General features: G+C 48.0%; 1 protein-coding gene and 1 pseudogene across 8 annotated transcripts in view; both read right to left on the bottom strand.

The window, feature by feature from the left end:
• The window catches only part of MCC (MCC regulator of WNT signaling pathway), a 324,907-nt gene that overhangs the window by 74,675 nt on the left and 228,999 nt on the right, over positions 1-21,233 (bottom strand). The window contains exon 1 of one of the 8 annotated variants that reach the window (XM_055325156.1): positions 1,566-1,648. The exons of the other annotated variants lie outside the window; for them this stretch is intronic. Coding sequence (XP_055181131.1) covers positions 1,566-1,632 — 67 coding nt within the window. The 5' untranslated portion in view covers positions 1,633-1,648. Of the gene's footprint in view, positions 1-1,565; positions 1,649-21,233 lie in introns of those variants that run through there. 8 annotated transcript variants of the gene reach the window in all.
• LOC129509518 (copper-transporting ATPase 2-like) lies at positions 12,094-16,315 on the bottom strand (annotated as a pseudogene).

Raw genomic sequence — 21,233 nt, 5'->3', positions numbered from 1 at the left:
CGGAATGGCAATAGAGCTTGATATTCTTGGCTTTAATGCTATGTGGCCTCATGTCATAGGCTATTGGCATCATCTCTGAGCCTTAGAGCCAAGGTAAAGCCATTATTAAGGAGTTTCAGACCATAGCCACTTTCTAGACAGCCATGCCACTCTAAATGCTCTAGTCTTTCACTGGAAGGCAGCTGTGTCTCAAATTCTTTGGTACAAACAAGGAAAGGTCTCAGAAGGGAGCTGCTGGGACTTCAGCAACCTTCTGGTCAACCTTCCTCCTTAACCATTCAGACAAGTATAGACTCCAGAAAGACTTTTAGCAAAAATCTCAGAACTCTACTAAACAAACAAAACAAAAAGGCCCAGAGTGAACAGAGACACTAGGCATTTTTTTTTAAATAAAAACTATAAGAGATAATTTTTGCCTCCATTGAGCTTATAATCAGGACTATTTTCTGATATGACCAATCAATGCATTAAACCATTGCAATTTAACCCACTTTTCCATCAGGGGAAAAGTAAACTATTCTAATAAAGTTCATATTGTTCTCCATCTAAAAGTCTTGTAAACCATTCTAACATTTGATTCTGACTTAAAAATCTGGGTTACTTTTTAAATGAGAGAAAGTGCATGCAAGAGGCGGGGGGCAGGGTGCAGAAGGAGAGGGAGAGAGAGAATCTTAAGCAGGTTCCATGACCTGGAAGACCTGGAACTCAATCTCACAACCCTGAGATCATGACCTGAGCCAAAATCAAGAGTTGGATGCTTAACTGACTAAGCCACTCAGGTGCAAACCCTGGGTTACTTTTAATTGCTGGATATCTAGGACCTGATCTGGGAAGAAAAATTAATTATAATTTTAGTATGAGCTACAAGTATTTTAGAAGATAATTTTGTTGGGGAAAAAATCCCCTTTAGGTCAAACACAACCTGCTATTTTGGATTACAGCAAGAAGATGTAACTTATAAGCCATCTCTAAAAGTGCATTCCTCCCCTACCTCCAGTCTGTCTCACATGAAAGAAGCTCAGTCTCTTCAATTTCTCTTTGTTCCTTCTCCCTTCTTGTCATAGGTTCCATGCACTTAAACAGTCTATTACTTTCAGTGCTTATCTTTGGAAGATGTCAAAAAACTCAGTACCACAGAAACAGAATATATCGGTCAATCTTATTTGACTGCCTGGATCTCCAAGTTAACCTGAATCTAGAGAGACGACAGCCAGAGGCTTTCACACTAACCAATGGACACAATTATTCCCCTTCTCTCACATCTGTTCCTTCCCATCTCTATGAATGACACTACCATCTGCTCAGTTACTCAGGTTATCTGTCAGGCAAGCTTCATTTCCTTTGGCCTCACATCCTAAACCCAATCCATCTTGGGAGTGCAACCTCCAAAATGTATCCCCAAAGGCACCTCTTCTTTCTATCTCTACCGATACCACCACAGTTCAGGCTACCATCATTTCTTCACTGAATCACCTGAACAACCTCCAGCCTCCATTCCCCACAATGCAGCCAAAGTGAGCCTCTCAAGGACATAAGTCAGATGTTACTCCCCTAGCCCAAATCACCTAATGGCTTCCCTCTGCCATTCAGCTTGAGTCCAAACTCCTCACCAGAGTCTGTAAGACTCTGCATGCTCAAGACTGATGATGTTCTCAACCCAGGCTGCACTGTGGAATTTACTATGGAGCTTTTATAAATAACCCATGTCCAAGCCACAGCCCAGACCAATTAAATCACAGCCTCTGGGGGTGGGGCTGGAGCACTGAGAAAAATCTTAAAGTTCTTCAGATCACTCTCCTATGCAGTTAGGGTGAGAACAACGGATGCCTCATTTGCCCACCACCTCCTCATTCACCCTACTGCATTCACGCGTCTGACCCCTCCATCCTTGGAGCATGCTAATCTTCTGTCTGCCCCAGGGCTTCTTTTTCCTTTGCTGTTTCCTCTGCCAAGACTGATATCCACCCAAGTCTCCATTTACTCAAGTATCCACTCAGATGCCACCTCCTCATCAAACTCTTCCCTCTCTAAGGCATGGGGTTTCCAGCTCTCTGCCTGCTCAGGCTCTACCCCATTATCCTATCATCCTCATAGTAATTACCGCTATCTGATCTGACTTATGTGTTTATTATCTGTTCTCTGCTGAAATATGAGCTCCAACTAAGAAGAAACTTTGATCCTCCTCACCACTCTATCTCCATCATAGAATAATGTAAGCAATTAAGACTTATTTTCAAGTCTTAAATACTTGAATACACGTATCATGTATTTAAGAGACAGACTGGAAACACAGACTGCCAGTAGCAGCATGTTTTACATCAACCTTATGTTTTTTTGTCGTCATTGCAGACCATTCCCTGAGCTGCTAACAAGTGGTAGACATTCCTTGCTGCAGAAGGCCCTCTAGAGATGGAGTACAGGTACCCACTAAAAACTCAAGGCAAGGTCCAGGGCATGCAACTGGAACTGTCTCTCAAGCACATTAATTCTAAGTAATAATCAGAGAAATTTCTCCAAATGGTCATTTACCTTGAGGTGCAAGATTCCTGGTACACTGAGCTGGAGTTAACATACACTCCTGAATTATTTGCATTATTAAGTGTTTATGAGAGGGATGAGGAAGAAAGATGCCTGTGTTCAGCCATTCCATCTGGAGTTCCCTAGCACAGCTCCACCTAATATAGTGATCACACTGGGTATAGCTGCTGATGGGCTCTGTTGGCAGGACATGAACTAGGCTGTATGTTGATGATGTTGGGCTATAGGAAACAGGAGGGAGGGTGAATAAGTCTGGCCAGTACTTTTAAATTTAATTTTATTTATTTATTCATGAGAGACACACGGAGACAGGCAGAGACATAGGCAGAGGGAGAAGCAGGCTCCCTGTGATCATGCCCTGAGCCGAAGGCAGAGGCTCAAGCACTGAGCCAGCCCCTGGTCAGTACTTCTTTCTCATCACTTAACCAAACAGGTGCTGAGTACTGACCTCAGGTAGAAGCAGGGTACAAAAATGAATAGGAGACTCTCCTCAACCCTGAGAGGCTCACAGATGTACGAGGAAATGCCACAGTCCCTTCTCTTAGCTGTCTACTACCACCTTGGGGAGAGTAACCACAGAGAACGTGGTACTAGTACAGGATAGAGAATCAGGAGATGAGAAGGTTATGTAATACACAGACTGAAAACAACTGAGCTTCTTCCCTTTGCCCCAAAGAGCACCATTAATGCTTTCTTCGGTCTTAGGAAGCCAAATGTATAAATAAGGCACAGGTTGGATGGTGAGCCCCACATACTCTGGCCTGTTATCCACTGTGGTTCTACACAAGACCCTAGTGATCAGGTGACATGTGGCTGTCTTTTATCATTCTTCAGTTTAGGAGGACAAGGTGGCTAGGCTGGCAGAAGCAGCTCTTCTGGGTTCCCCGTCGGAGTGCCACCGCACAGCACCACCATTCACTCTGAGCATCAGTGTCACTCCATACAGGGTGGACTTAGCTTTCAGAGTCTGTGGCATATTCCTCTAGATATTGACTTGGCATCAATTCTAAATTCCTTCTCCTGGCCCACAGTGCTCTGCATCATCTGGCCCCTGCCACAAACAAGAGCTTCAACACCCTAGGCTGAGGCAGTGGGTGTCTCTACAAAAGGCAAGAGAGATTAAGAGACCAGAAGAGCAGGATAAACTGAGACAGGCACCAAGTATTTCAGACTGTGCAAAAGGTGCCTCATTTACAAATCAAAGCCACAATGAGATATCACCTCACACTCATTAGGATGGCTACTATTTACAACAACAGAGAATAATGTGTTGGCAAGGACATGGAGAGAAATTTAGCATCCCTGTGCCCTACAGCGGGGAATGTAAAATGGTGCAATTGTTGTGAAAAACAGTATGGCAGCTCCTGAAAAATTGGAAATAGAACCTCCCTCCCATCCAGCAATCCCACTTCTCAATCCAATTTCAAAAGAATTGAAAGTAGGGCTCAAATAGATACTTGCACACCCATGTTCTTAGACACCTTATTCAGAACAGTCAAAGGTGGAAGCAACCCAAGTGTCCATTGACCAATGAATGGATAAACAAAATGTGGCAAATATACACAATGGAATGTTATTCAGCCTTCAAGATGAAGGAAATTTGGACACATGCTACAATATGGATGAACCTTGAGAACATTATAGCAAGTGAAGTAAGTCAGTTACAAAAGGACAAATGTTATATGATTCTCCCTAGATGAGGTATCTAGAGACATAAAGTAGAGCTTACCAGGGGATGGAGGAATAGGGCAGTACTGCTTAACAGGGTTTCTGTTTGGGAGGATGAAAGAGTCCTGGAAATGGATGGTGGTGAGGGTTGCACAACTCTGAATGTAGTTACTGCCACTGAACTCCACACCTGTCATGTGTGGAGTTCCACACCATGTGGTGTGCTCCACACCAGCACAAGGACCACATGGAGGCCAACCCACTGCAACATCTCAGGCTGTACTGTGATTTAAGAAAGGTGATGGCTTGGTCCCACATGCAGAGGACAAAGAGGAGGCCCTTCGCATAGAATACACATTCTTTCAACAGAGGTTATTTTTATCTTTCCAAAGAAAACTTTGAAGTAACATGTAGCTAACACCCACACATAAGGGGCAAACACAGTGATGGAACCAGGGAAAGGCCAAGGATGCAAATGGAGGCTCACAGAGCTGCTGGGGGAGACTCTCCCACTTAGCCCTGAGCTTCCTGGCAGCAAGAGCAAAAATGAAATCTCTCCTGTCAAAGAGGAAGCATTCCAGTTTCACAAGAGAAACAATGTGTTTTTAGCAACTGATGCTAAAAGAATTTAGGGATATGGGACTTCATATGTGCTGTAAAGCAATGTGATTGCCAGGATCCTCAGATCCAGATCCAGTTTCACACAGAGGCAGATTTCATATGCTTTCTTCTCACGCTAACCTTCAATTAAAATTAAGCTGTGGGCCACTGAAGTAAAATGGGAAGGGAATTCTGGGAAAGAGTAAGTTCACACCATTTTGGCACTGTGCCTTCCAGGGGTCTGATTTGCTGTAAAGACGAGATACAGGGGGTGCCTGGGTGGCTCAGTGGTTGGGCGTCTGCCTTTGGCTCAGGTTGTGATCCCAGGGTCCTGAGATTGAGTCCCACACTGGGGTCCCCATGGGGAGCCTGCTTCTCCCTTTCCCTGTATCTCTGCCTCTCTTTGTGTGTCTCATAAATAAATTTTTTAAAAAGTCTTTAAAAAACAAAAAAAGATGAAACAGAGAACACAGATGAATAAATGGAATGAGCATCTCCCTTTGACCAGAGGATACAGACTAGCCACATGCAGCCCAGGATGCATGCTATTGGGATGGCAAGAGTTGATATCTGGCACAGTATTTTTGCTTTTCATTTTTTGTTTTTTAAAAGAGTTTTGAACTAATTGTCAACATTTGAAAGTCATTAGAATTTAAGGCTATTTCTTGTCAAATCAGGTCTGGCAATACTGGCCCTGGCTCCTCCACAGCCATCTGTGGAGTGGCCAGCAGCTGGCCTCTTTGGACTGACTCAACATGGCCACAGTGGTCCTCAGCCTCCCTCACAGCCACTCACCGGTGTCTGTCTGCAGCCCTGCCTTGGCTGTCAGTTCTTAATATGACTTCTCCCAGCTAGATTTCTGAGGAGCCCAAAACAAAAGAGCTCAGGTTAATTTTTCTCATGAGACCCCAGAGGCTTGCGTTTTTATGTTGCTGTCTGAGGGAAACCTAAGTACTAGGAGAATCTGGAAAGAGAGTCAGAGGGCATTCATGGCTATGACAATTAAGCTTAACCAGTATTCTTGCTTGGTTAGACACATACACTAGTTTTCTTCTTTCTCCCAGAGGATCAACTCAACCTATCCCTTGCATTCCATACAAGAAACTATGCTAGACATGGTTCATTTTGAATCAGGTGTCAGAGGCTATATGTTCCGGTTTTTTTTTTTTGGACCCCCTGTAAAAACCCTAATCCTGATTAAAACATTAGACATTGGAAACACTCCCTTCATCCACCGGATTCTGAGCTGTGCACCTGCACCAGAATGGACCTGCCCCAAAACACAGTCTCAGTCTCAAGAGTACACAATTCCAGGGCTTCCATTCCAAAGTCAATGGCCATGTGTCTCTGGAAGCCTCTCATTCTCCTCTTCTTAAGGGCTCTTTTTCAAGCTTCACCTTGAAATACCTTTTTCTAGGAACCTTTCCTGATTGCCTATAGGTCTTTAAAAAAAATTCCTTAATATTTTTTTGATTATAATATAGTTGACACATAATGTTATATCAGTTTCAGGTGTACAACATGGCACTGGGACAAGTCTATATACTATGCTCACAAGTGTAGCTACTGTCACCACACAGCGCTATTATAGTATCATTGACTATATTCCCTATGCTGTGCCTTTCATCCCTGTGACTCATTCATCCCATAACTGGAAGCCTGCATTGCCTTCTCCCCTTCACACATTTTGCCCATCCATAGTCTTGTATTTACTTCTTTCTTTGAGGCATCACGTTCCCTGTAATTATTAACTGACAAATTGACCCTACTAAGCCCAGCCCTGGGGACCAATGACTGTTTATTAGCCCTTTTGTGTTCCCAGATGCTCACAACAGAGGGCATGGGATACTGCTTGGTAAAGACTATCTGAGTTGAATGTGTAAAAGAAATGAGGGGCTTTTCACACATCAGCTTTTAAAGGTATCCAGTTTTTGTTAGTCTGCCCACCGGTAAAAAATCATCAAATCCAAGACCAATCTTGTGGAATACCAAACTCTGCTAAAAAGGCATAAAGCATTCAGTTGGGTGGATGTGTCTACTCAAGTAGCAGGTGCAAGGTACAGTGAATCTGAGCTGGTCTGAAAATGGAAGTAGCTGTAGCCTTGCTGGGAACAGTTGAAAGGCCTTACCTGTGCAGTACAGCAGCTCAGAGCATAACCATAATCCCCACAGCCTTCCAAGGCCACGTCCCCTTACCTCTGTTCTGACTGGGCACACGTCGTGCCTTGTAAGGCAAGTCAAGTAGAGGAAGGAGCTACAGATTCTTTCAGCATCAACCCAGACGTTCTGCTTAGGGGCCAGATGCGATGGCCTGGAGATATGACAGTCCAGCCCATGTTGTGGCTCCAAGGCTGACCCAGGAGGGCAGTGGCTTTTCTGTATAAGCAGTTCCCTCCAGGCAGCACACAGCAAGGAAGAAGCAGAACCAGAACAAAGCCACACAGAAAATGAAGAAATGGAGAAGACAGAAAAGTCTGTGAGAAAGGAGTATCCACGTAAGTTGCACCTGCGTAAAATACCCAGAGCCTGTGTCTCCTGAAGACAAGAGGATGCAGAGGAATGGTTTTGTTATGGCCTAAAAACACGGGTACATCGTCATTAATGGGCAAACATGAACTTCCTGTGGCAATACGGTAGTGAGGGCACATCATCAATGAAGTATATTCTTGTGAAAAATGCTAACCTCAAATCTAATACTAAGAAAACAATCAGACTGTCCAGACTGAGGGACTTTCTAGGATACTACAGACCTGGCTTCTTCAGAAGGGTCAAGGTCATGAAAGACAGGAAAGGTGGGAGATCTGTTCTAGATTAAAGGAGCACGAAGAGACATGGTAACTAAATATAATGTGTGAGCCTTGACTGGATCCTGGATTCAACAAAAGCAACAAAATATATTAATGGTAAACTTGGGGGAAATTTGAATATGGACTATATATAACGTTCCATCTGGGTTAGAATTCTCGGGTATGATAAAAGTGCTGTGGTTAAAAAAGAGATGTTCCTGCTCTTAAAAGGTTTGTGCTGATATATTTAGGGTGAAGCATCATGATGTCTGCAACTTACTTTCAAATAGCTCCGAAAAAAAATTTCTGCGTATGCACAAAACCAAATGTGGTAAAACGTTAATGACTAGTGAATCTAGGCAAAGGGTTTAGCGGGGTTTGTTTTACCATTTTTGTAAGTCTGAAGTTTTTCAAAATAAAAAGTTGAGGGGGAAATAAATACCTTACCATTCAATGCCAGAAGGTCTGACAGAGTGTGGGTTACCGGAGTCTAGATGTAGTAGGGTGCCCTATGATGATCCATTTCTCAGTGCAGCCGTGGGAACAGGAATGCTCTCCTGAGAGTGTCACTGCCACACCCAAATTACACCCCCCACCCCCACCCCCAACCACAGACTCGAGCCAGGGTGGGAACCACCAGCCATCGCCCTGGCCAGGTCCTAACTTCACTCAGAGGGATCGGTTTCTTTTCCCAAAGGAAACAAAGCTGTATTTTCAGGACTTCTAGTTCAGCCAAATCTTAGCCTGAATTTGTTTTCATTTTTGCTATGGTCACTTTGCAATTTTAATGCATTTTGTTTCACTACAACATCACCCCTGACTTCTGTCCCTCAAGCTCACTAACCTCTGATCCAAATGGCCTTTCTTCAAGGAGTGCCTGGATCTCCCATCTCAGCTCAAGAGCCCTTTCAGACAGGCCCTTGTCTCAAGCCCTAGAGAGCAAATAGCAATAGCACTAGTGGAGTATAGGCAGTACCAGTCCCAGACCCCGCAGCTCTCATGGTAGCAGGAACAGAGAATTTCCAAAGCTTCCAGGAGAAGGAGGAAGATGTGCCTCTGACATCCAAATGTGATCAACATAATCCTTTTCCCCAGGAACAATGGTCACAGTGCTGGTTGGGGTAGTAGTAACACTAGTGAGGTCCCATATTGCATTCCCATTACAGAAGAAAACAGGCTTTTTCATAGGCTGGTCTTGGAAACAAATACTCCTTTATAATGCTGGTTTTAAGGAAAAAAACATGTCATGAGTTTCAAATAACCAAAAAAAAAAAAAAAAAAACCCAATCTAACCTGAAGAGACATGATCTGCTTGGAAATATGACTTGTATCCTTGTATTATAAAAGGAGCTCCTAAAAAAAAATAAAAAATAAAAATAAAAGGAGCTCCTGAATTCCAACATGTACAGGAACTCATTTTTGAACACATGTGGTTGATCAGTGCCTTGCCATTTGTATCTTTTTTTTTAAATTTTTATTTATGATAGGCACACAGTGAGAGAGAGAGAGGCAGAGACACAGGCAGAGGGAGAAGCAGGCTCCATGCACCGGGAGCCCGACGTGGGATTCGATCCCGGGTCTCCAGGATCGCGCCCTGGGCCAAAGGCAGGTGCTAAACCGCTGCGCCACCCAGGGATCCCTGCCATTTGTATCTTATACCCCAAGTGTCTTTGGGGGGACTGAACAATTACTGAGTACAACTGGAAGGAAATATTCCAAAGTAACACAAACTGAAGTGGGGCTGTGACCTTTCCTGCCTTCAAGATTGATCACTGTGTGGAAGGTTCCAGAATGTTTTCAGGTGGACTTCTCTGCCACTCTGTCTTGCTGATGTTCACACACCGGTTTTTTTCTTTTTTTTTTCCAGCAATCATCTTACTCATCATAAGGATGTAAGACTGTCATTCTGTTCATTTGCTCTCTATGCAACAGCTAAACAAAGTCTTGACATAGATTTTATAATGAGCACACATTCATTATTGGCTTTGGGGATCTCCTTTAACTTTTGACATTGCTCTTTAGTCTCAAAGCCCCCTGAATTTTCAGGCCATCAATGGCACATCTAAATGCAGACAAGAATATCATTCCTTTTTTTTTTTTATTGGAGTTCAATTTGCCAACGTATAGCATAACACCCAGTGCTCATCCCATCAAGTGCCCCCCCTCAGTGCCCGTCACCCAGTCACCCCCACCCCCGCCCACCTCCTGTGGGACCCAGGAAATTTAACAAAAATCCCCTACCCCTAGACAAGCAGAGCAGGACTAACTCCATTTTGTGCTGCACATGCCACCTCCTGTATGACCCCCACATGACCTGCTTATTGCTTAAGGCGCTGCCCCACCCTAGTCAGGCCGCTGGGCACACCCTAATCGGAAATCGGCTCATAAAAATGTAACCCTGCCCTGTGCCCACCACAACTGCGTGCCAATTCTGACCAGAGTGATAGGCCAGTTCAAATGGTCACTATAGGGTGAATCGTGATTCAGTTGGCCACCTGCGTGTGGACCGACATGACTGTGCAACTTTCTATGTGTGTTACAATCCCATTGGCCACGGCAAGCTCGAGTTTGCAAATAAACCCTCGTGCACTTGCATTGGTGTCGGCTCCTAGGTGGTTTCTCGGATTCGCAATCTTGGGCACAATACTCCCTTTCCACCACCCCTTGTTCATTTCCCAGAGTAAGGAATCTCTCATGTTCTGTCTCCCTTTCTGATATTTCCCACTCATTTTTCCTCCTTTCCCCTTTATTCCCTTTCACTATTTTTTATATTCCCCAAATGAATGAGACCATAAAATGTTTGTACTTCTCTGACTGACTTATTTCACTCAGCATAATACCCTCCAGTTCCATCCACGTCGAAGCAAATGGTGGGTATTTGTCGTTTCTTTTTTTTTTAATAATAAATTTATTTTTTATTGGTGTTCAATTTGCCAACATACAGAATAAACTCCCAGTGCTCACCCCGTCAAGTGCCCCCCTCAGTGCCCGTCACCCAGTCACCTCCACCCCCCGCCCTCCTCCCCTTCTACCACCCCTAGTTCGTTTCCCAGAGTTAGGAGTCTTCATGTTCTGTCTCCCTTTCTGATATTTCCTACCCATTTCTTCTCCCTTCCCTTCTAATTCCCTTTCACTATTATTTATATTCCCCAAATGAAGGAGACCATATAATGTTTCTCCTTCTCCAATTGACTTATTTCACTCAGCATAATACCCTCCAGTTCCAACCACATCGAAGCAAATGGTGGGTATTTGTCATTTCTAATGGCTGAGTAATATTCCATTGTATACATAGAGCACATCTTCTTTATCCATTCATCTTTCAATGGACACCGAGGCTCCTTCCACAGTTTGGCTATTGTGGACATGGCTGCTAGAAACATCGGGTGCAGGTGCCCCGGCGTTTCATTGCATCTGAATCTTCGGGGTAAATCCCTAACAGTGCAATTGCTGGGTCGTAGGGCAGGTCTATTTTTAATTCTTTGAGGAACCTCTACACAGTTTTCCAGAGTGGCTGCACCAGTTCACATTCCCACCAACAGTGTAAGAGTGTTCCCTTTTCTCCGCATCCTCTCCAACATTTGTTGTTTCCTGCCTTATTAATTTTCCCCATTCTCACTGGTGTGAGGTGGTATCTCATTGTGGTTTTGATTTGTATTTCCCTGATGGCAAGTGATGCGGAGCATTTTCTCATGTGCATGTTGGCCATGTCTATGTCTTCCTCTGTGAGATTTCTCTTCATGTCTTTTGCGCATTTCATGATTGGATTGTTTGTTTCTTTGGTGTTGAGTTTAAGAAGTTCTTTACAGATCTTGGAAACTAGCCCTTTATCTGATACGTCATTACCAAATATCTTCTCCCATTCTGTAGGTTGCCTTTTAGTTTTGTTGACTGTTTCTTTTGCTGTGCAGAAGCTTCTTATCTTGATGAAGTCCCAATAGTTCATTTTTGCTTTTGTTTCTCTTGCCTTCATGGATGTATCTTGCAAGAAGTTACTGTGGCCGAGTTCAAAAAGGGTGTTGCCTGTGTTCTCCTCTAGGATTTTGATGGAATCTTGTCTCACATTTAGATCTTTCATCCATTTTGAGTTTATCTTTGTGTATGGTGTAAGAGAATGGTCTAGTTTCATTTTTTTTTTTTTTTCCCACAGAGATCAGTGGGAGTATTTCAGGTAGACTGTGGCATCAGGAAGAACCCAACGTGAGGCTCCTGGGGGTCCTAAGGCAAGGCCCAGCGAGGTTTTTGGTCCTGATGAGATCATCTCACAAGTGGTCACTGCAAGTGCTAAAGCGGGGGGGTGGGCCGTCCTGGCCCCGTGGGTCCAGCGGTTGGGGGTAGGCCCACGCCCACAGCATGGGTGGCCAGGCCGGGGACCGGGCGGGACCAGGCGAGACCCAGGGGGATGTGGGGCCAAGCCAGGAGCCCCGCCTCCTCACTGCGGACAGCTGGGCCGCTCCTCCGAGGAGCCGAGGAGCCAGAGCAGGTCGCGCCCGCCTGCAGCGCTCAGATGCACTGCTCCTCGTCACGGTCGTTCAGCAGTAGAGACCATGTGTCCCCACCATCGTCGGCCGCGGCGCTGTGTCGGGACAGCTTGTCGGACTTCAGGGAGGACAGAGACACTTGGCTGATACGGCTGACCTGGTCCCAGGGTGTGGCCCGTGGGGAGTCCCACCGCTGATCATCCATGCCAATGTGAACGCTGACCTAGGACGCCGTCAGGGGCTTCATGCAGCCCTGTGCCTGGGCCTCGTACCTCTCCAGGTCGGGCTTCTTATAGCACTTGAGCTGCAGCGATGAGAGCACCACAGACACGGAGGAGGCCGCCATGCCACCGAGCCCATCCACAGCTGCAGCACGACGCTGATGGGCATGAAGACCCCTGCCGCAATGGATAACCTGACCAGGTTATAGATCAGTGCCAGCACCAGGTTGAGGCATATCCTCCATACGGTCCTCTTGGAGAGGTGAATGCTGGCCACCACGTCCAGCAGATCGTTTCTGATGAGGACTATGTCAGCAGCCTCGATGGCAACATCTGTGCCCGTCCCGATGGCAATGCCCACGTCGGCCCGAGCCAGGGCTGGAGAGTCATTAACCCCGTCTCCCACCATGGCGACTTTCTTCCCTTTGTCCTGGAGCTCTTGGACCTTGGCCACCTTGTGAGACGGGAGCACCTCTGCAAAGACCTTGTTGATGGCAACCTGGGTGGCAATGGCTCTGGCCGTCCTGCTGTTGTCTCCTGTGATCAGGACCACATCCACACCCATGCTCTTGAGCATGTGCAGAGCCAGGGCTGCCTCCTGCTTGACGGCGTCGGCGATGGCGATCATCCCGCACAGCACACCGTCGATGGCCACCAGGATGGCCGTCTGGCCTTTCATCTTATGGTCCGCCATCACGTCACTGATGTCGCTGGATATGGTCAGGCCATTGCGCCTCATCCATTCACGGTTCCCAATCAGCACGGAGAAGGTCTGGGGCGTCTCATCTGTTTCCTCGGGAACCCACCAACCATGCCTGGGGGAGCGGCCTGTTTGCTCTGCTGGCGCTCGCCGGGGGCCAGGATGCCCTCCACGCTACTGACTTTGCAGCCAATTCCGCAGCCTGGCACTGCCTGGAAGTCCGTGCAGTATCCCAAGGTCTCCGTTCCCAGTTCCTCTTTACGGTACTTGGTGACGGCCATGCCCAGGGGGTGCTCGCTGCTGGCCTCCGCAGTCCCCACCATGGCGAGGACTTCCTGAGGGGCAGCGTGGCCACATCCACCAGCAGGAGGACCCTCATGACTTTGGGGACCCCGTGCGTAATGGTGCCAGTTTTGTCAAACATCATGGTCTTTATCTTGTGGGCCATCTCCAGAGGCTTGCCTCCTTTGATGAGAATGCCATTCTGGGCAGCCACCCCGGTGCCCACCATGACTGCTGTGGGCGTGGCCAAGCCTAGGGAGCAGGGGCAGGCGGATGCACAGCACTGTGATGGACGTCTGGAACGCAAACCGGATGATCACCTCCGCCTCGGAGATATGCTTGTTGGGGGTCTTTGACATCTGAGCCTCTTCTACCAACTTCACGATCTGAGCCAATGTGGTATCATTGCCCACGTGGGTGGCAGTAACGAGCACAGAGCCATGTGCATTCACAGATCCGGCAATCACCGTGCTCCCGGGTTTCTTCATGACAGGCATGGCTTTTCCTGTGATGAGAGACTCGTCGGCCATGGTATTGCCCTCCAGGACTTTCCCATCCACCGGGAACTTCTCCCCAGGGACAACCTTGATGACATCGCCCCGCTGCACCAGCTCCATGGGTACCTGCTCCTCTCTGAGGATCAAGTTGTCCTTGCCAAGGGTCATGACGGTGGCTTCTGTGGCTTGGAGAGACAGGAGTTTGGCAAGGGCTTCGGAGGTTTTGCTCTTTGCTATGTGTTCCAGCCACTGCCCCAGGGCAATGAACACAAAGAGCATGGGGTGGGAGGTGTCGAAGAAGGTCACAGGGCTCCTCTCCGCCCTCTCAGCCATGGCTACCACCAGGATGACAAGCGAGTAGGTGTAGGCGATGCTTGTGGCCAGCACGATGAGCACTTCCATATTGGCCGCCCTGTGCCTCAGAGACCTGTAGGCCTGGATGTAGAAGTACCACCCGCCAAGGAGCTGGAGAAAGGTACACAGGATGAAGAAGATGAGATTCAGAATGGACAGTCCTGGAATGACGTTGTGGTCCCGGACCATGGACTCGTGGGGCATGCTGCTAGGCACCAACATGTAGATCATCAGACCCATCACAGGGATGCCGAACACCAGGCTGCACAGAAAAGACTTCTTCCACTGCTTTATTTCCACCTTGTGGTCCAAGTGATGCGCATTGGGGTTTCTCTGGGCCGGGGAAGCATGAAAGCCGATTTCCTCGATAACTTTGACAAAATCTCGCGGACCAATGATTTCAGGATCGAACTTCACGTGGGCTTTGCTGGTGGCGAGGGCCACAGAGGTATAGGTGATGCTGGCCATCCTCGTGAGTTTGGACTCTATGTTGTGAACATAGGACGTGCAGGTCATCCCCTTGATGATCAGCTCCAGGTCGCCATCAGAGCCCATGTAGTCTTCCAGCACCATCACCTCAAAGCCTAGGTCCTGGATGAGCAGAGCAATCTCCAGTGGCTGGATGACGTCTGGGTGATACTTCACCTCTCTGCCTTTCCAGCCATCAGGGCAAACAGCACCGAGTCGACGCCTGCTTCTTTCTGCAGCTTTCTCTCTATGTTGGACACACAGGATGCACAGGTCATGCCTGTGATCTGTAAAAAACACTTCTGTGCTGCCACAGGGGTAGAGGCTGGTGGGGACCTGGACAGGTGGCCAGGGCTGTGGTTTCCAGGGAGCCCCTCAGCGTGGGGAACCCCTTCCTGCACAGACACAGGTTCGCCGGCTGTGCTGTGCGCCGAGGAATTTCCCACACTGTGGTTTCCAACATGATTGCTGTAACCGTTTTCAGAGAGGACTGAAGTCTCAAATCCCATCTCCTCGACGGCAGCTCGGGGTTCTTCCGGGCCAATTATAGAGGGATCATAGAGTACCACTGCGGTCCCTTCAGCCAGAGAGACAGATATTTGCTGCACCCCTTCCCTCTGGGAGATCAGGCCTTTGATGGACTGGACGCAGGACGCACAGGTCATGCCCGCAATGGCGAGCATCACAGTATCGCATCTGCCCGGTGCCGGGGTTCTCGGGGTGGGGGGCGGGGGCGGCACATGCGGAAAACCTGTTACCTATCTCACTTCCTGCTGCTGCTGCAGGAAGAGAAACTTTAAAGTTCCCTGGTGAGAGAGCTTCAATGGCCCTCTGCAGGGCCCCTGCAGTGACATGAGAAGGGTCGTACTGTACTTGGGCCGTTCTGTTCTCCAAGGACACTTGTACATTCTGAACCCCGGGGAGTTGGCCTATATTCTCTTCAATGTTCAGGACACAAGACTGACAGTGCATTCCGTTGACTCTCAGCTGCAGGGTAACCACATGGCTCCCTTGGTGGCCCAAGGTCTCAGAGTTATTGAGATTCTGGTTATCAGAAGTCAAAGGCATCTTTGGGTTGGCCCTCTGTAACCACCCAATATCAATGGGTCCCAGGCTTACAGGCGCCACTCTGTTCTTGATGACAGCTTCAAACCCCATGTCATTTACATGGTCCCTAAGGTCCTGGGGTTAAATAAGATAAGGCTGGTAAGTGATGACTGCCTGGGTGCTGAGGGAGACCCGGACTCTTGCTACCACTTGCAGCTTTCTGAGCTTGCCTTCGATGGAGCTGACACAGGACTGGCAGGTCCTGTCAGGGCCTGGGTGCCCTCCACCCAAAGTCTGACCACAGCCTCGAGGCCAGGCAAGGACCTCGAGGGCCTGGAGGCAACCTTTCCTTCTGCAACACTGGCCTCGAAGCCCATGTCCTCAATGCAACGGCAAACCTGCGGCAGGCTCAGAATGGACGGCACGTACTTCACAGTCGCATTGCCTTGTTCCAGGGAAAAACCTTAATGCTCACGATGCCTTTCAAACTGGAGATCCTGCCCTTGATGGACCTTACACACGACTGGCAGGTCATACCCAGAATGCTGATGGTGCTGGTGGCCGTCTGAGGAGGGCACACACTGTCCAGGCCACCTTCGTACCCAACATTGTCAAAGGCGAAGCTCTGCTTCATCACTGGTTCCCAGGCACGAGTGGGCAAAGAAAGTTTAGACAGGATATGCTTCCAGCCAATGGAAGCATATCCTGCATTCGCTCATCACACTGCATTCGGCACCGAGGACCTCTGCACACGGCCCCACGCAAGCCCTCAGCGGCCCCCAGCCCAGCCAGCGTGTGCAGGAGCCCGAACATAAGCACCTCCGCCTCTGGAGCCCAGTGCGGTCTCCTTTCGGTCACATGCACTCCCAGGAACCCTAGTTTCATTCTTCTCACAGACTGGTCTTGTCTGACCAGGCTGGCTCAGATTCCAAGAAGAAAGCACACAGCCACCTCAGAGAGTCCTCTGGTGAGTCAATGTGCAAAACATCAAAGTCTCCTCTGGGCTTGGTTCTCAGGGATGACCAACACCGTGAACCTCTTGGGAGAAATTAAGCTGCCGAATTCAATTCAGGAGGGGGTGGGGGGAAGGCCACAAAGGGCTTAGCCCATTCCATCTACCAAGACTACCCAAGGCGCTGTCTTCAGCCCCATCTAACCTTTCCAAGGAAGGCCCTGGTTCCTCCAAGTTTCAGAATCAGGTTACAAATAATCTGTCTTTTAAAAATTCTTTGCTGGAGAATGACTGGCTATCTGGTCCCTGCATTCCTAACAAAATGCAAATTTTCTCCAGATAGGCTCCTTTTCCTTTGTAAACATTTCTCTCCAACCCTGCAATCTTTTTTTTTTTTTTTTTTTTTTTTTTTGAGGAGGTAGGGCTGCCTTTCCCTGCCCGGAACCCCCTTCTCTTCACTGGGAGTGGCTGCTTGACACTTTGGAACATTTTTCCTGAAGCCATTAAGCCTCATCAGCCAGGAAGCCAGGAAAATCTGGCTTTAATGTTAAACATATTTCATAGTCACAGCTGTGCCAAAGAGCCAGGTTTCATGTGTAAATTCTTCCTTGGTCGTCCTCCAAAAACTACCCATAAGGAGGAAATCTCTATCTAAATGATCCTACCAGCAAACAAGGTATCATATGCTTCCTTTCATTCCTAAGGGGATAGTTTAGCATAGCTAGATTCCAGAAAAATAAGAATTTCTCACCTGAAACCAGAAGAGATCTCAAAATAAGGAGCAGAACCCAACACAGGCTGTGCAAAGGCCCATTGGATCAAGGGTTTTGCTTTATGAACAACTACTCCAGATGAGTTCTGCTGTTCCATTAAGAGAATTGGGAAAGCAACCTGCTAGAGACACACCACACATGCACTAACATGCACACTGCCATAAGCCCATGTACACACATCTGTATTCTGCTCTATGGCAACACCCAGAATCATTGGCCTCAGTGTTGTTTTCTAAGATGGAGGTCTGCAAAATCTCAATGAACAACAAACACTCTGCTATTAAGCCAGATGCTGTGATGGTACAGCTGCTCCCTAAATTCTCCCATCAGCACTAGAGACTTCGAAGGACTGCAGGAAGCAGAGCACATTAACCATAGGCATGTTTCACTAATTAGCCAGAGGCATGTAAGAGCAAAGCCCTCCAGAGACATAGGCACCAACCACAGCAACAATTGATTAGCTGTGTGGCCTTGGACAAGTGACTTGACCCCTCTGAACCCTGTCATCCCAATTTTATGGATGGGGAGCTTTACTGGGCCTCTTTTCAAGGCTGAGAATTAAACAGGAGGAATGCATGTAAATACTTGACACAAAGTAAATAAGGAAAATACGTTACCTATCATTGCTGGCCTCTCTTAACTAGAGAGCTCTTTGCCAAATTGAGGGGAAAACAGTTCCAAGCCACGATTCCTTCCTACCTTGTCTTTGTCATTTAATTACCTTTTTCCCCCAAACTGTGACCAGGTTTGAACAGAGCAACTTCTTCTAAGATTCAATGTGACACTGCCCCGATCCTTCTCCTTCCTAGGACTGGTTAGGTGAGTCAAAGCACTTTCTAAATTGCTGGTTTACTCCTTCAAGGCCTGAGGACAATGCCCAGGAGCCAGCTTACTGAAGGGGCAGCCAGACTCTGATGCGGGGTTTGAAAACAATTGACAAGTGCTTTCTGATGAAGGGAATAGATTGCACTAACTCCAGCTATCTTAACTGAAGATCAGCAAATATAATGCAAGCAAACTCAAGCAAAATCCAACTCAAGAAAAACCTTTGGGTGGATAATGCAGGTTTGCAAATATAGCAACCATAATGAAATGGTTGCTTTTTAACGATTTCCTATAGTGGTGTTATATATGGAAGCTTTTTGCCCTATTGAAGCAGTTTAATTGGAAAATGGCAAAGGAGTAAGAAGAGGAAGACACACAGTTTTGATGAGCACACACACACACACACACACACACACACACAACTTGGAGGGGGGCGCTATACTCCACAGCAGCATTGATGCACCCCTCCCTCCTGGCCGTCCTGTGCCTGCCCTCCTTGAGAATCCTCCCTGGGGACCTGGCAGGTGCGGGCCCTCTGCCTCCTGGGCTCTCCTCCTGCCCCTGCTCTTTCCCTGCATCACTCCCACCCATCCCCCAGCTTTCTGCTAGATGCAACCTCAGGGATGGATTCACCAATGTTCCTGCCACCCTCCCCCCCACCCAGGGTGCTGCTAGGAGCCCCTGTCCACCTCTTGGTGTGGTCCTTACCCCACCATGGTCATCATTCCCTGTTTGCCTGTCTGCATCCTCCAGAGAACTGTGAGCTCCAAGACGGCATTCGCTTCTACTCGGCATTTGGTGCCTCCTCTGTGCAGATGCCATTACAACTGGCAAACAGGATAGCTCTAATCCCTGCCTGCATGGGGCCTGCATCCTAGATTCTAGTGGGAGGGACCAGCTACAATGAGTATATAAGAAAAAATAAATGCACAGACAACGTACCCAGGAAGCGCTAAGTGTCGAGAGGAGAAATGAAGCCAGAAAGGCAGGACAGTGCCTGGCAGTGAGGAAAGGCCATAGTGCTCAACCAGGGCCAGAGGAAGCCTCGGATGGGCTCAGGGAAGGAGCACTTCAGGAAAGAGTAGCAGTGAAACAAGACAAGCCGGTTGGGTGTGAGGGGCAGCGTGGAGGCCAGTGTGGCCAGAGCTGGGAGTAAGACAGGGATGGGGGGGCAAGGGGGGACGGTGAGGCCCAAGATGGGGGATGGCAGTTCTGTGGGGGCCTACAGTCCACAGTCAGGAGTCAGGATGTCACTCTCAGTGTGATACATGTAAGTGGGAGTGTATAGCGATCCGTGCGCAGAGCCTGTGTCTCCCGCCCCCCCCCCCCAGTCCCTTGCATAGCACCCAGTGAGTTGTTGAATAAATGAATCAAGGCCGCCACTATGTGGGCAGAGAACACGTACAGACATTGGATAGATGGGGTCCCTTCCCTCCAGGAGCTCCATCTCATTGGCAGAGATACTATCACTGGCTATAACGAACATATATTTATAATGAGGAAAAGGATGGACAGAAAGGATTTGAGATTCATAATTTGGGAAAATGAAGCCAGCTCCTAGCACAGACAGGCAGACACACCAGCCCCCATTAGATGGCCTGGGCTACTGAGTGCTCTGTTAGGAGCCCCAGGCAGTCCCACAGTAAAGATGCCCTGCCCAATTAAGTAGGTTTATCCCTCTACTCCCCAGCCTCACTTGATTGAGAAAATTTACTGGTGTGGGGGGCAGATATTTCATAAAGTACACTTTCAGAGACATGAATGGAGGGATCAGTGTGGGTGTATCTCTTTGCTTTGGGAACTTCTTGGCTGTCTGTACTTTTCACTCCTGAGGCTGGAAGGCAGAGTCCAGAAGCCTGGGGCCACCAGGGTTAGAGACTGCGACGCTGGTATGGCAGCATGTGGAACCTGAGCCCACAGCTGGGATGGTCCTAGGAAGTTGCATGTGTTCTAACTTAGGGCCGAGATACAGGTTCAGGTGATTTTCAGAGAGGCCGTTTCAGCCTGAAGCCAAGAGCCTGAGGACCAAGGAGGTGTCTCCAATCCTTACTCCATTTCTGTTGGGATCATATAGGTATCAGTATACAGCTCTCAATGACTTTGCTGGCTTTAGCACCAATCCATCCTGCGGACCCCTTCCTTTTTAGAGATTTCTCTGCCCCACTGACTTCTCAGACATGGCTCTCCTTGTTTCCTCCCTACAGCTCTGGCTGGCTCACTGCTGGATGGACTTGCTGACTGCTTCACTTGTTCATCCCAGCAAACATCTCTGAACATACAGTATGTGCCAGGCCCAGTGGTGGGCTCAGGGCTCTGGGGATCTGCTAGTAGATACACATACTTCTGCCCAGTGGAGTATAGTGGGATAGTCAGTCAAGCAAATAACTAGAAATATATCATTTAAAATTTAAATTTGAGGGCAGCCCCCGGTGGCTCAGCGGTTTAGTGCCGCCTTTGGCCCAGGGTGTAATCCTGGAGACCTGGGATAGAGTCGCACATCAGGCTCCCTGCATGGAGCCTGCTTCTCCCTCTCTCCCTCTCTCTCTCTCTCTGTGTGTGTGTGTGTGTCTAATAAATAAATAATCTTTAAAAAAATTTTTCAATTTGATGCAAGGAGACAAATGGGGCAGTGACAGAGTCAACACAGGAACTGGTACAGACTGGCATTCATGAGATGCTTTCAAAGGACGTGCATTTAAACGGAGACTACAATGAGAAGCATACCCTTTGCAGGAGCTCTGCCAGGTCTCTCTTTGGCTGGTGGCCCCCAAGGCTCAGGCCCCAGTTCTCTGCACTCCTCACTCTATCATGGCCTCCCACTGCTTCGGTGACTGTCTGCACATAACCCTGTGTTTCCTAACTGCTTTTCTTCAGCCTAGACCTTTCCCTCTTGGCTTATGTCTACCTGCTGCCTTCTGAAGCATCTCCACCCAGATACCTCAAGACACCACAAACTTATGTCCAAACAAAACACAGGAGCTACACCCTGCACTCCCACTCCCTCAAAACAAAACAAAACTCAAACAAAACCACCTTTTTTT

This window comes from Nyctereutes procyonoides, unplaced genomic scaffold (genome assembly GCF_905146905.1).
Source record: "Nyctereutes procyonoides isolate TBG_1078 unplaced genomic scaffold, NYPRO_anot_genome, whole genome shotgun sequence".
In the NCBI taxonomy this organism is placed as follows: domain Eukaryota; kingdom Metazoa; phylum Chordata; class Mammalia; order Carnivora; family Canidae; genus Nyctereutes; species Nyctereutes procyonoides.
This window is presented reverse-complemented; position numbering and strand designations above follow the sequence as displayed.